At 36.3% G+C, this 12,666-nt stretch overlaps 1 protein-coding gene across 2 annotated transcripts; it reads left to right on the top strand.

Moving 5' to 3' along the window:
• The first annotated feature begins 698 nt into the window (after positions 1 to 698).
• Positions 699 to 12,260, top strand: LOC104086474 (3-isopropylmalate dehydratase large subunit, chloroplastic-like). 2 transcript variants are annotated; one of them, XM_009590730.4, is made up of 15 exons: positions 699 to 893; positions 998 to 1,135; positions 2,679 to 2,849; positions 3,658 to 3,810; positions 3,915 to 3,983; positions 4,075 to 4,191; positions 4,842 to 4,916; positions 5,072 to 5,149; positions 5,227 to 5,322; positions 5,499 to 5,548; positions 9,375 to 9,429; positions 9,732 to 9,863; positions 10,930 to 10,977; positions 11,065 to 11,223; positions 11,869 to 12,260. In XM_009590730.4, the coding sequence occupies exons 1-15, from the start codon at positions 843 to 845 to the stop codon at positions 12,007 to 12,009; spliced, it is 1,533 nt and encodes a 510-aa protein (XP_009589025.1). In that variant the 5' UTR covers positions 699 to 842; the 3' UTR covers positions 12,010 to 12,260. The 2 variants fall into 2 exon arrangements, with proteins under 2 accessions (XP_009589025.1, XP_033509360.1); XM_033653469.2 differs by lacking the exon at positions 4,842 to 4,916.
• Positions 12,261 to 12,666: the final 406 nt, after the last annotated feature.

Below are 12,666 nucleotides of genomic sequence, written 5' to 3'. Positions count from 1 at the left end.
AAGGTGGAATGCCAAGAATAGGATAGTACCAAAATCTTGCTTATTAATTGAATATTAAAGCTTACGTTCTTACATTCAATTTCAAGAAGACAAACATGGCTAGCTGCTGCATACATTTTTATACAATATTCTAGAATGACATGTTATTTAAGGATGCTGTGAAAAATATGTTCTTAACATATTGCTTTATGTTTAACTCTTATGTTAGTATTTTTTTATGATTAATGTGCATTAGAAGGTTTTAATTTATACTTGAAAAGCGATGTGTTTTGATTACGCACAAAATTTGAATTTTTTTTTTTTTTTTTTTATAAAATATTTGTGGTATACAAATCATTATCATTAAAAGTAAAATACAAGGTTTAAAATTAAATTATTTTTAAAATATAAAAAAATAAAATTATTTTGTAAACAAGTTAAAAGAAAATAGTGTCATTTATATTTGGGATATAGGAGTAGCCAAAAGTAATACTTTTTGGATCAAAATACAAAACTGACCGGCCGATTGAAATTAATTACACTGACTAACCAAAAGAAATACTAAAAATGTACATTTCTCTACTTTTTTTCTTTCTTATATAAGATTTAAAACTTTTATTAAAAAAGCATTCAATTAGAATCAAGAATTTTGTGTAAATACCTCCATTCTATGATAGGAACAAGAAAGAGAGGAAATTCCCCCTTGAAGTTTGTCACCTATTGAGTGGGACCCGATCCGGGAGTTGTGTAGACTTAACGGCCATAGTCGCCATTTCACAGCCTCCAAAACTGCGCCCATTTTCTTTAATAAAGAGCTTTATCACTGCCTAAAAAGAAACTGAAACTAATTCATACTATCAACAATGGCGTCTTCAGCTGTAGCTTCAAGCTCCACATTTCATGTCATCAACAAGGTTTGTGTATCCACAAGAAATATAGACTTATCAGCCTATAGTCATAAAAATTTAAATTTCTTGAATTTTGAGTGACCCAATTTTTTCTGTCATTTGTTGTGCAGAGAGATGTGGGTCTATCAGCTTTCTCATCACAACCTTCATTTTGCATTCAAACTACCAAGAAGAAGGTGGTTTCCAAGAAAATATTTTCTGTAATGTCACCACAACAGACTGAACGCAAACCAGCTACCACTGGCTCAGTTGGGTATTTTGATTTGTTTGAAATTTCATTTATTTTGGGATTTATTTTTTGATTTTTGCATAATATTGGCATGAGATGAGTTTAAACGGTTTAATGGAGTACATGATTAGTGACGATTCATATAGCCGACTCCAACTTGTTTGGGACTGGCGTGTAGTAGTAGTTGTTGTTGGAAAAAAAATGATTTTACATAAAATTGACTTGAGATAGTTAATGCAGTAACCAACTTATTTGGGATTGAGACATAGTAGTAGTTGTTGGAAAAAAGATTTGATTTTGCATAATATTAACATGAGATAATTTAATTGAGTAACATGGTCAGTGAAGATTCATATAGCCGACTCAGACGTTTGGAATTGAGACGTAGTAGTTGTTGTTGTTGTTGGAAAAAGGTTTGATTTTGCATAATATTGGCATGAGATGAGATTAAACGGATTAATGGAGTAATGTGGTCAGTGAAGATTTATATAGTCGACCCCGGCTTATTTGCGATTGAAGTGTAGTAGTAGTAGTTGGAAAAAGATTTCATTTTCCCAAGAAAAAAAGATCCAAGCTTGGGGCTTTTACACTGTATTGTTGGAATTCAATTGGGAAGGGCTTAATTTCTTCAAATGAGGACTCTTTTTGTGTTTATGAATTTCTGTTTTAGGTTTCTCAATCTCTCAGTTAGGGATCAAGAATAATTAGGAAAAGTAAAGAAATGATGGAGTTATTTTTTTCTGTTTGAAGAACAGGACAGGTGATTTATACATATGATTTATTCCATAGTTGGACTAAGTATTCACCATCAGATTTTGTTGGGTTGGATTAAATCTGCACTAGAGGCGGATCCAGGAATTGAACTTTATGGGTTCGGGATGTAACTGAATCCACTGACCATTTGAGTTACTAGGTTCGAAATATATATTTATGTACAGATTTTTTAATATGTACAAGGTCTAAGCCAAAGCTATTGGGTTCGGCTCAGTGTTGTCAAAGGCGCGCTTAAAGCGCGCTTAAGCCCTGAAGCGAGGCTCAAAATATGTTGAGCGCTTCGCCTCGCTTTACGGGCCCTTCAGTGTCGCATCAAGGCTCTAAGACATACTTTTCCTTGCCAATGAATGTAATCCTGAAAATGTGACACTAAACAATTGATATTTCACTTTATTGTAATTTTTTTGTCCATATATTTGTTATTCATGCTTATAATTATTGGTCTTAAACTACATATACATTTTTTTACTTTTTTTCCAGTTGCACCTTTTTTCATTATAGCTCACGCTTTATTTGCGCTTTGCGCTTAAAGCCCCAACGGGCCTTAGAGCGTTTTTGCGCTTTTTGCCTTTGATAACACTGGTTCGGCTGAACCTTTAGCTTTTACTGTACATTCCCACCCGATTTGCACCACTTTTAATCTTGCTTGACTATTAGTGCTCCACCTTAGTGACCGTTTTGAGTCAAATCCCGAACTTAGGTAATTTTTGGACTTTTTGTTGATTTTACCCATATGGGTTTTTGATTTTAGTGAATCTTGATTTTGGAGTTGTGATAACATTTGTTAGGTTAAGACTGGGATGACTATGACTGAGAAGATATTAGCTAGGGCTTCTGACAAGCCTGAAGTTACTCCTGGTGATAATGTGTGGGTCAATGTTGATGTTCTGATGACACATGATATTGGTGGCCCGGCCTCTTTTGGAGTTTTCAAAGAACAATTTGGACAGAAAGCTAAGGTATTTATTGCTGCTATTAGAGTAACTTATGTATGCTAATATGATCGAGTGATGCGATTTATCTATTAGTACTTGGTAATTGATAAAACTACATTTCGTTGTATACTTAGAAATGTAAATCAATTATATGCACCAAAATGTCTCTACACATATGATTCCTGATTGTCTGACAATCATTCTTCATGTAATATAAAAATACGTGTATAGAGAGAAGTTTTTGAGCATTATAAACCATCTTTTGCAATTTTTTATAACTGCCAACTTATTCGAGCTCGAGTCAGTTTAGACTTTGGCTTCTCTCATTAGTTTTAAGCCTGATTATAGAGTTGAATTGGAATTAGCTGGGAGGTTATAATGGCCTTCAATCATGTACATGGTCAATTAATGTATTTGGTGTTGGTTGATAATTTTATTCCTCTGCCTTATGTCATATTGCAATATGATTTTCTGGTATGGATACCTCTCACTTTAGGCTTTGCTTTGAGTAGCTTAACTTTTTCGTTATTGCAAAAGTAGGTCTCTTCGCTCTTGGTTGAAGCAAATAATCACAGTTCATCTGGAAACTTCTCCTTTTCTTTTCCTTTTTGTTCATTGCTTTTAGCCTTTTAGGTATTGGAAGTAGATTTTTTTTTCAAATTTCATATACATGTTCTGGATGATAAAATCAAGGCGAGTAACTAGTGGCAGTTTATGTCATTCTTTGTGAAGTTTTCTAACGAACTGAAAACTGTTAAGGACAGAGTTAACTATATTGAGGAGAGACATGTTTCTCCAAATAAACATGATGTGGCTGTTGTCGATACCATAGGTCTGGAATCCTGAGAAGATTGTCATCATACCTGATCACTACATATTCACGGCTGACGAGCGAGCAAACCGTAATGTGGATGTGTTGAGGGACTACTGCAGTGAGCAAAATATTAAGTACTTCTATGACATTAAAGATCGCGGGAACTTCCGGGTATGGCTAAGTTCTATATAAAGGTTCCAACTTATTATATGCTTTGCTGCTTCTGTTGTCTGGTGTTAGACAAATGAAAAACTAATATGTGATGTGTTGTGTAGGCTAATCCAGATTACAAAGGCGTCTGCCATGTTGCTCTTGCCCAAGAAGGTCACTGCAGACCTGGAGAGGTGAAAATTGTTTGCCAATAATCGCAATATGAAAGTGTCTTAATATGCGATGGTATACGCTTTTAACTCTGTAAAATTCTTATATTATCAGGTTTTGTTGGGAACAGACTCTCATACATGTACTGCCGGAGCGTTTGGGCAATTTGCTACCGGAATTGGCACTACAGATGCAGGTTTTGTGTTGGGTACTGGAAAGCTTTTGCTCAAGGTCTGTTGACGCAGCCTACGCAGAAACTGTGGTTTAGAATCATTGCAGTGCTGTTTAATTTTTTCTGTGGAGTACTGAAACTTCTTAATTACTTTTAATTTAGAGGAGCACTATCTATGACTATCAATTCTGTTGCCAAAAGTTATAAGTTCTGTTCTTTAATATGCATTTTTATTCCTGATTCAAAATTTAAAGTTGTGACATGCAAAGTACGGTCATTGACATTTTCCTCTATAAAATTTGGACCTTCATTATTTGTGATTAACAAATGGTGCTGAAACAGTCTTTATTCTTTTCAGATTCTGCGCCTACTGCGTTAATTTTGGATACTGAACTGAGCTTTTTCTCCTTCGCATGATGTTGGGAACCTTCTTTGCTTTAAAGCTCAAACTTTCTATCTGTACTTGTTCCATACCTGTAGTTGACACTTTCATATGATGTATACCCATTATTTCTCTTAGGGCAGCCCGGTGCACTAAGCTCCCGCTATGCGCGGGGTTCGGGGAAGGGCTGGACCATAAGGGTCTATTGTACGCAGCCTTACCCTGTATTTCTGCAAGAGGCTGTTTCCATTCTTTCTCTTAATTACTAAATAAAGGTTCTTCGTGCTAATGGACATAATATATGAAATTTATATCTGTATGATGCAGGTGCCTCCAACTTTGAGATTTGTCATGGATGGCGAAATGCCAAGTTACTTGCTAGCTAAGGATTTGATTTTGCAAGTAAGTACTGTTATATATACTCTGTGGCTCATTTCTGTCAGTTGGATGTCTTATGTGTGCGCTGCTATCTGTCTGCATTTCTTCTTTCGCTGACTTTGTTAGACCGATAATATTCCAAAATTCACTTTTTGTCTGTTGGTACTTTCATGTTGCAGATTATTGGTGAAATTTCTGTGTCTGGTGCTACATACAAAACAATGGAGTTCGTTGGCACCACAGTTGAAAGTTTGAGTGTAAGCTTTCTTGATATTTTTGATGAAAATAAGCAGGTATTGTTTTTAAATAGTAACAGCTCTCATTGCTCTAATAGATGGAAGAAAGAATGACATTATGCAACATGGTTGTTGAAGCTGGTGGAAAGAATGGTGTCATCCCAACCGATAAAACAACTTATGACTATCTCAAGGTAAATGAACCCAAGCCGTGGGTACAAGTTACTTCTTTAGATCCTTCCCGTCCCTCACAGGCTTAATATTATTCAGCACATGCTGTCCACAATCAAAATATCTTAATTGTTTGGTCTAGAGAAGGAAAAAGTCTGCTACTCGAAAGCTAATATATATTTATTTAATGCTGTCACAGGACAAGACTTCTGTGCCCTATGAACCTGTTTATAGCGATGAAGGAGCCAGGTAATTAAACGCTGTTTATCCTCTTTTCCTGAAGCCATAGTGTTTTCACATCATTCTAGTGTGTATGTCCTGTATCTTAGTCTTAATAATATCTTAACTGTCAACTTGATTCACGTGCGTGACTTTTAGTTCTAGAAATACCAGTACTTCCAAACTGTAATGCAAAAACAGGAGGACATGTTTATTCACCATGCTTCCTCACAATACATTAAGGTCGAGCTGTGGTACATTCTAGTGGCTCCCTTTTGTCAATATTGTGTGTTCACTGTTATCTTTCCTCATTTGGAATTTCAAATTGACTATGTTTTTTTTCCTGATATCCCCGTAATGTACATTCATGTCTCCGTTTCTTTCTCTGGAATGTAGCACAACAAAGGTTGGCTCGCTTTCTATATATTACCTTAATGTTATGATCCTGGAAAAATTATGTGGAGTTATTTTTGTCATGACCCAATTTAGGATCATGACCGGCGCTTAGGAGCAAGTGCTCCCAAGTAAGCCTCATCGGTATTTTACAGAAAATCGGACAGAGTTTCCCCTATTTAGGACTACCCAAAAACTTTTCTGTCTCATAAATAAACAACAAGCAACCAATATTTACCTAAATCAGTCACAATCTTCATCGACTAACCAAAAAACAAGTTCCCTCCAACATTACCACCACATATCAACCAAAATATCTCATAATTCTCATTGACTAATCAAAGAGTTATCCACCACTATTAATCAATCACTTGCAACACAGTAATACTAAATTCATCTCCAGAATACGATAAGAAAGTCAAATACGAGCCATAGGTATGAAATAATGAATGAATACTCACAACACTATAACTAATGACTATGGAGCGATTCTAAGAGTTTCAAGAAAAAAACTATAACAATAAATAAATTCTTCACCCACACGAACAAGTGCACTCACGTTAACTGCTGTCTCTGTAAAATATAGTGGGGAGTGAGTCGCTAGCTCAGTGAGTAATAACACTTAACCACAACCGTTTTTAATTGGGAACAAGTCCAAAAAAATATGCCTGTATAATAATTATCAGAAACTATCATAAAAATAAAATTTCCTCTCAAAACGATAAATATAATCAGTCTATTCATGTGTTTCCTGTAACAGAAATCAATTTAACAAATCGGTAATAAATTCGGTAAACACTATGTCATAACAAATCTTTATGTTTGGGAGGTTTCCAAGAAAGGATCATGTAATCTGTATCACTGTGTGGACCCCTTTGTAAAAGGAGTCAAATATAACTGTAGGTCCCTACTCGAGGGAAAACTCTAACTGTATGCTAGTTCTTGTAATTGGTAATCTATAAATACAAGGTGCACCAGGTCTAACGAACCCGCCGTTAGCTATGGGATCCTTCAAAGTCTCCATCCATTTATACTTTTCTTTGTAAACAATACATATTCATATGAAAGCATTTTCAAAATAGTACGGGGCATTTCGAATCATGTAATCCCATTCTGGTAACGGTAATCATATCTTAAGTAACAGTAAAATATGTCTAGTAACAATGAGAACATTTTAAATAACTGTAAATATCTCAAGTAAACTGTTCAGTACCATATCAAGTAAAGGACTTGTCCCACATGTAATTTCAAACGTTCGGTAACCCATTTTATTTTCGAAATCATATGTAAACCATGCAAGTTATGGAAATACAAATTGCAGTAAAGTTACTACTCACAGTACTCGTGTCGCAATACCAAACACCTCGAGCAATCTGTATGACTTCTTATCGATCCAAGTGCTCAATTCGTGTGAAATCTATAAATCAATATAAGTTTATGTTACCATCTGCTAACCGCGAAATTCAGTAAGTTTAAGTGATGGCGAGTCACAATTCCGATTAGACACGTCTCAGTGTTACTCAGAATCTCATCTGTTAGACTACCTATAATGCTATCAAAACTAACTCTTAATAACTTTTTCATTCCAGGTTCATGGTTATTCATGAAATAGTTTATTTCATCATGAAAATCCATGTTACTATTACCCACCATAGTTAAATACCAAACTCAATTCTAGTATTACAATTTAACTCAACCCGTCCGTCATAGATTTAGTATATAGGGATACTAGTTTAAATAAAATACAGAATACATTGTTACCTTTGTTTTTTTTTTTTGGGGGGGGGGGGGTTATGCGAATCCGTTCTACAGTAAGCAATGAATAAAGTTTGTTTCTTCTCTAGAATCTCATTGCCAATCGATATCTTCTTCATTCTCCGGAGCTTTTATCCACTTCTACTCGTTTTTTTTATTCTTCCTTCTTGAAATTTCAAATTTTACTCTTTGTTCTCCATTTTTGTTCTTTTTCGCAGGAGCTCTAGAACTTCTTCAAATTCCTTCTTATTGAAACCCTATAGGTCAACAACTTGGTGGGTTCGGCCCACTTAATTGCATTCTTCTTTTTTCTTTTATAAGTTTGTTCTATTTTTTTTTTGTAAATTACTTAACTAGTCTTATTTTAATATGGTGTATTACAATTTTACTGGTTTTTATGAATACATCATTTCTAGTGAATTTCAATCCTCAAGCTTAATTGAAGCTTTTTGGTTGTCATTCTCTAATGTCGTCTGTTGAGTCCCACATCAATGAGATATGGGGTTTCTTGGTCTCCTTACATGGTCTTTGACAATCCTCACCTCATGAGATAACTTTTGAGATTGAGTTAGGCCTAAGGCCCATTTCTTTATCACGGTATCAGAGCTAGACGCATCGCAATTCATTGTTTACCTGATGTTGGGCCCCCATCTTCTATTGTCCATGCTCCAGATGTCCGGTCCTGGGCATGCCGGGGGGTATTGAGTCTTACATCGGTGGGATATGGGTTTCTTGGTCTCCTTATATAGTCTTGGGAAATCCTCACCTCATGAGCTAGCTTTTGAGGTTGAGTTAGACCCAAGATCCATTTCTTTATTATCGTCGTTTTGACATCTACAATGAATAGGTTTAATAGGATCAAGTGTACTGATCTTTGTTTTGCTAAACATAATCGATTACATTCTCTAGATGGACCTCCTGCACATTCTTTTGCTCTTGTACAGCTTTCTTAGTAGCAACACATGCAAGTATGGGGGTGACGAACATTTAAGTTTATTTTACCAGTGTTGTATTGGAGAAAAGGTGTCCAATTTCCTCTAAATCATTTCCATGGAAATTAATGAAACTTGAGAATTGAACGAGAAGCAATAGGTTTTAATTTCACATGCTTTAATCAAACTAGCAATGGGAAGAAAAAGGGTGAGCCTCATAGTATCCTTCGTCACTTTTCAGATCCATCATAAATTCAAGAATCAGACTGTAAGCAAAGTAGAATAAGAATACATGAGGGCGTGTGGCAATGTGTTTGCTCTGGGGGATGCAACTTCTTTTTGTTCTTTCCCCCTTCTTCTCCGCTTTCTAGAATTTGGTCGAATGGTGTTTGATTCTCTTCTATCTCTATAAGGTAGGGGTAAGGTCTACGTACACACTACCCTCCCCAAACCCCATTTATGGGATTACACTAGGTTTGTTGTTGTTGTTGGTGTTTGATTCTCTTAGTGCGTTTATTTTTTGTAACTTGTTACATAGAATGTTGTATTGCACGGCTACCTTTCGAGACCAGACTATGGCACACAAGTAATGGAATTGAGAAAAGAATTGCTCATCTAGTCTCCAATTTCAAGGACAAGGGAATTGTATACACTTCTGTTTACGTTGCTTCATTGTTATAACAACTTCTCGTCTTATCCAAAATCAATATTTTGTTATCATTTATAGGTTCACATCAGCATGACTTTTTATGATATATTCTCTTTTTTCATCTCAGATTTCTTAAGGAGTACAGAATTGATATTTCCAAGTTGGAACCTTTAGTGGCTAAGGTTGGTTTTATGATCTATTCTTTTCCTACTTGTTGAATGCATAACTGGTACTTAAAAGTGTCACGTTATCAATATAACTTGGTATGTTTCTTCTTAGTGATAAGTTGGCAAAAGCTTGAACATGGTCAGTAACATTTTTACCTTTTCCCGTTGCGAAAAATCAACTAGTGTAGTGTTGTATGTGGATCTTTAGTTCTTCTTGTTTAGTGTTGATATGTTTGCTCTGAAGCTGTGTTTCGTCTTATACTCTCATTCCGAGTATCATTTGCTCTAAATGTTCAAAATGTTTCTGCATTTTGCAGCCTCATTCACCTGATAATCGTGCTTTGGCAAGAGAATGCAAAGATGTGAAAATCGACAGAGTATATATTGGATCTTGTACTGGTGGGAAAACAGAGGACTTCATGGCCGCAGCAAAAGTTTTTCTAGCTTCAGTAAGATGTTAACTCCTCTTTTATAAGCCTATCAATGTAATCTTTTATTTGGCCCTATCTCAGCAGAAAGTCATTTATCTTCGTGAGTTGGTGGCTGTTTATTTTTCTACTTCCCATGACAAGTACTTGAAACAACCCCGTCAGTTACCTAGTAGGTTTGACATGAGAAAATGGTTTACCCTATTACTGGTACCCGTTTAGTGAAAATGTTTCTGAAGTACTCAAATATTATGGGTTTATACTGCTGACAGATGACTATGATGCTGCTGCCAACCACCATTGTTGCCTGCCTGCAGTCATAAAAAGGGGAGCCCGGTGCATTAAGCTCCCGCTATGAGCGGGGTCCGGGGAAGGGCAGGACCACAAGGGTCTATTGTACGCAGCCTTACCCTTGTGGTCCAGCCCTTTTTCTTTTATTCAGAAAGTGGAAAAGAATAATTTTGATCTATAAGCAACTGGGAAGTATTCTTTGGTGTGTATTAATTGGGCAAATGATGTTACCATTCACATTTAGATCCAACAATCTATTACTTGAATGCTAGATTTTTAAGCCATACCTGTTTATGCTTATGCAATTAATACCCAAACCCATGTTGGCATCTCCTTTTAGTGTTGTACTCTGGTAGAAAATTTGATGTGCATGCTGCAATGTTGCACTCCATCTTAGTACACATATCTTATGTGAAAGTCAAAGTTTCTTTTTTCTTTAGATTTGTGGTAAACTATACAAGCAGGTTAAAAATGCAAAATGATGTTTCACATTCTTGAGCAAAGATTCTAACTGTTCCCGCTAATCTTTTCTATGCGGCATGTTTGCTTTTTGTTTTTAGCAGATCATTGATTTTGCTAGGAGACAAGTGTAGTTCTCACATTGCGCGATTAAGTTCTTGTCATGTTTTACGATGGAATAAAACTCAGAATCCATGGAATGAATCTTCCATTACATTTTTTATGGTTTCCTTCTTTTAAATGTGAACTGCAATAAAAATGAGTTTAATCAGGAAATCCAATCAAGCAGTTTAAATTAGATCTTTTCAGACTAAGCAAATTGCTGTCGCTTGTGCAGGGAAAGAAAATAAAAGTTCCGACATTCTTGGTTCCTGCTACTCAAAAGGTTTGTAATATTTATGTATTAATACTAGCCAGCTACGATGTCAATGTAGACCGAAATGTCTGATGCAAATATTTGAAAATGTTTTAGGTGTGGATGGACATATATACTCTCCCGGTTCCAGGATCTGGTGGTAAAACATGTTCCCAGATTTTTCAGGAAGCAGGTTGTGAAACACCTGCTAGTCCTAGTTGTGCGGCTTGTCTGGGCGGCCCTCAAGACACTTACGCACGCTTGAATGAACCTAAGGTAAGCTTTTTATTATCTCATGTGAATTGTACTTTTCATTAACACGCTCCCACAGTACGTCAAGTTTGTTAATTGTTATATATGAATAATTGATTAGTGATTAATATGCCAACCACCGTAAAGCTTTTTTGACTCTGATATTACAAGTAGACGTTGTTGGCTCGTCTTGTAGAAATGCGGATACTCATAGTGTATTCTTTATAGAGCAGGAATATATTAGTGAACTGAAGCCGAACCTTACAAGCTGATTGCTGTATCTGGGATAACGTTTGTTTTTAAGCTAATTATAATGGTGACATAGAAGGGGAGCCTTGGCGTAACTGGTAAAGTTGCTGTCATGTGACCAGGAGGTCACGGGTTCGAGCCGTGGAAACAGCCTCTTGCAGAAATGCAGGGTAAGGCTGCGTACAATAGACTCTTGTGGTCCGGCCCTTCGCTGAATCCCGCACATAACGGAAGCTTAGTGCACCGGGCTACCCTTTTTTTATAATGGTGACATAACGCGGACTCTTTTTGCCACTTTATGCTAAAAATCTTTTCACTATCCTGATTAAAGTGAGAGCAATCATAGAATCGTAGGAATAAAAGATCAATTTTGCTGCAATGTAGGTTTTTACACCGACTCTATGAGTTATTGTTTTTCAGGTCTGTGTCTCGACCACGAACAGGAACTTCCCGGGTAGAATGGGGCACACTGAAGGCCAGATATATCTTGCATCCCCATATACAGCTGCAGCATCAGCATTAACTGGCAAAGTCACTGATCCTAGAGAGTTTTTGATGTGAAGTTCTTGAGAGTAATTCGTTCTCGAATTTGGACAATATACTACTGTATGCTATTAGAAGGAGAGAGCTTAAGCTCTTGCTTTTGATGTTATGGTATTCCATTAAAAGGGGGCTATTTTTCTGTTTTTCAATGTTTTGGTTTTTACATTTCGGAACTTGAATAAGGATTCCCTTCTAATTTTTGTCGTCTTTTGTTGTACTACTGAATCTTGATAGTTAATGCAATGAGAACAAGATAATTGCTTGAGGTATATTCTGGTTCAAGCTCTTCTGTAAGCTCAAATGAACAATGTCTGGTGTGGTTTTTTGCTAGTTATGCAGAAACTAAGAGAATCAAGAAATGACATTGCGGTAACTTAGAACTTCAAAAAGTCCTGGCTGATTTTTTTTTTTTTTTTTAATAAGGGAACCCACAGCCGTTATCCTTGGGGGTGCGCACAGTGTGAACCCCGCTTCTGTGCCACAGGATAAACTCCGCTCCTGTGCCACAGGGTAAATCACGCTCATGTCTAATAGCTCGCAAACCACACATGAGGGTAAACTACGCTAGGTCTGGCTGAAAAAGTTACTACTATGGATATACAAAGTCAACTTATTTCCATTTGATGGAATAACTGAATAAATCCTTAGGGAAACAAAAGATTGATTTCGAGCACA

This window comes from Nicotiana tomentosiformis, chromosome 9, assembly GCF_000390325.3.
Source record: "Nicotiana tomentosiformis chromosome 9, ASM39032v3, whole genome shotgun sequence".
In the NCBI taxonomy this organism is placed as follows: domain Eukaryota; kingdom Viridiplantae; phylum Streptophyta; class Magnoliopsida; order Solanales; family Solanaceae; genus Nicotiana; species Nicotiana tomentosiformis.
The sequence above is the reverse complement of the archived record's forward strand: the minus strand, read 5'-3'. Positions and strand labels throughout refer to the sequence as shown.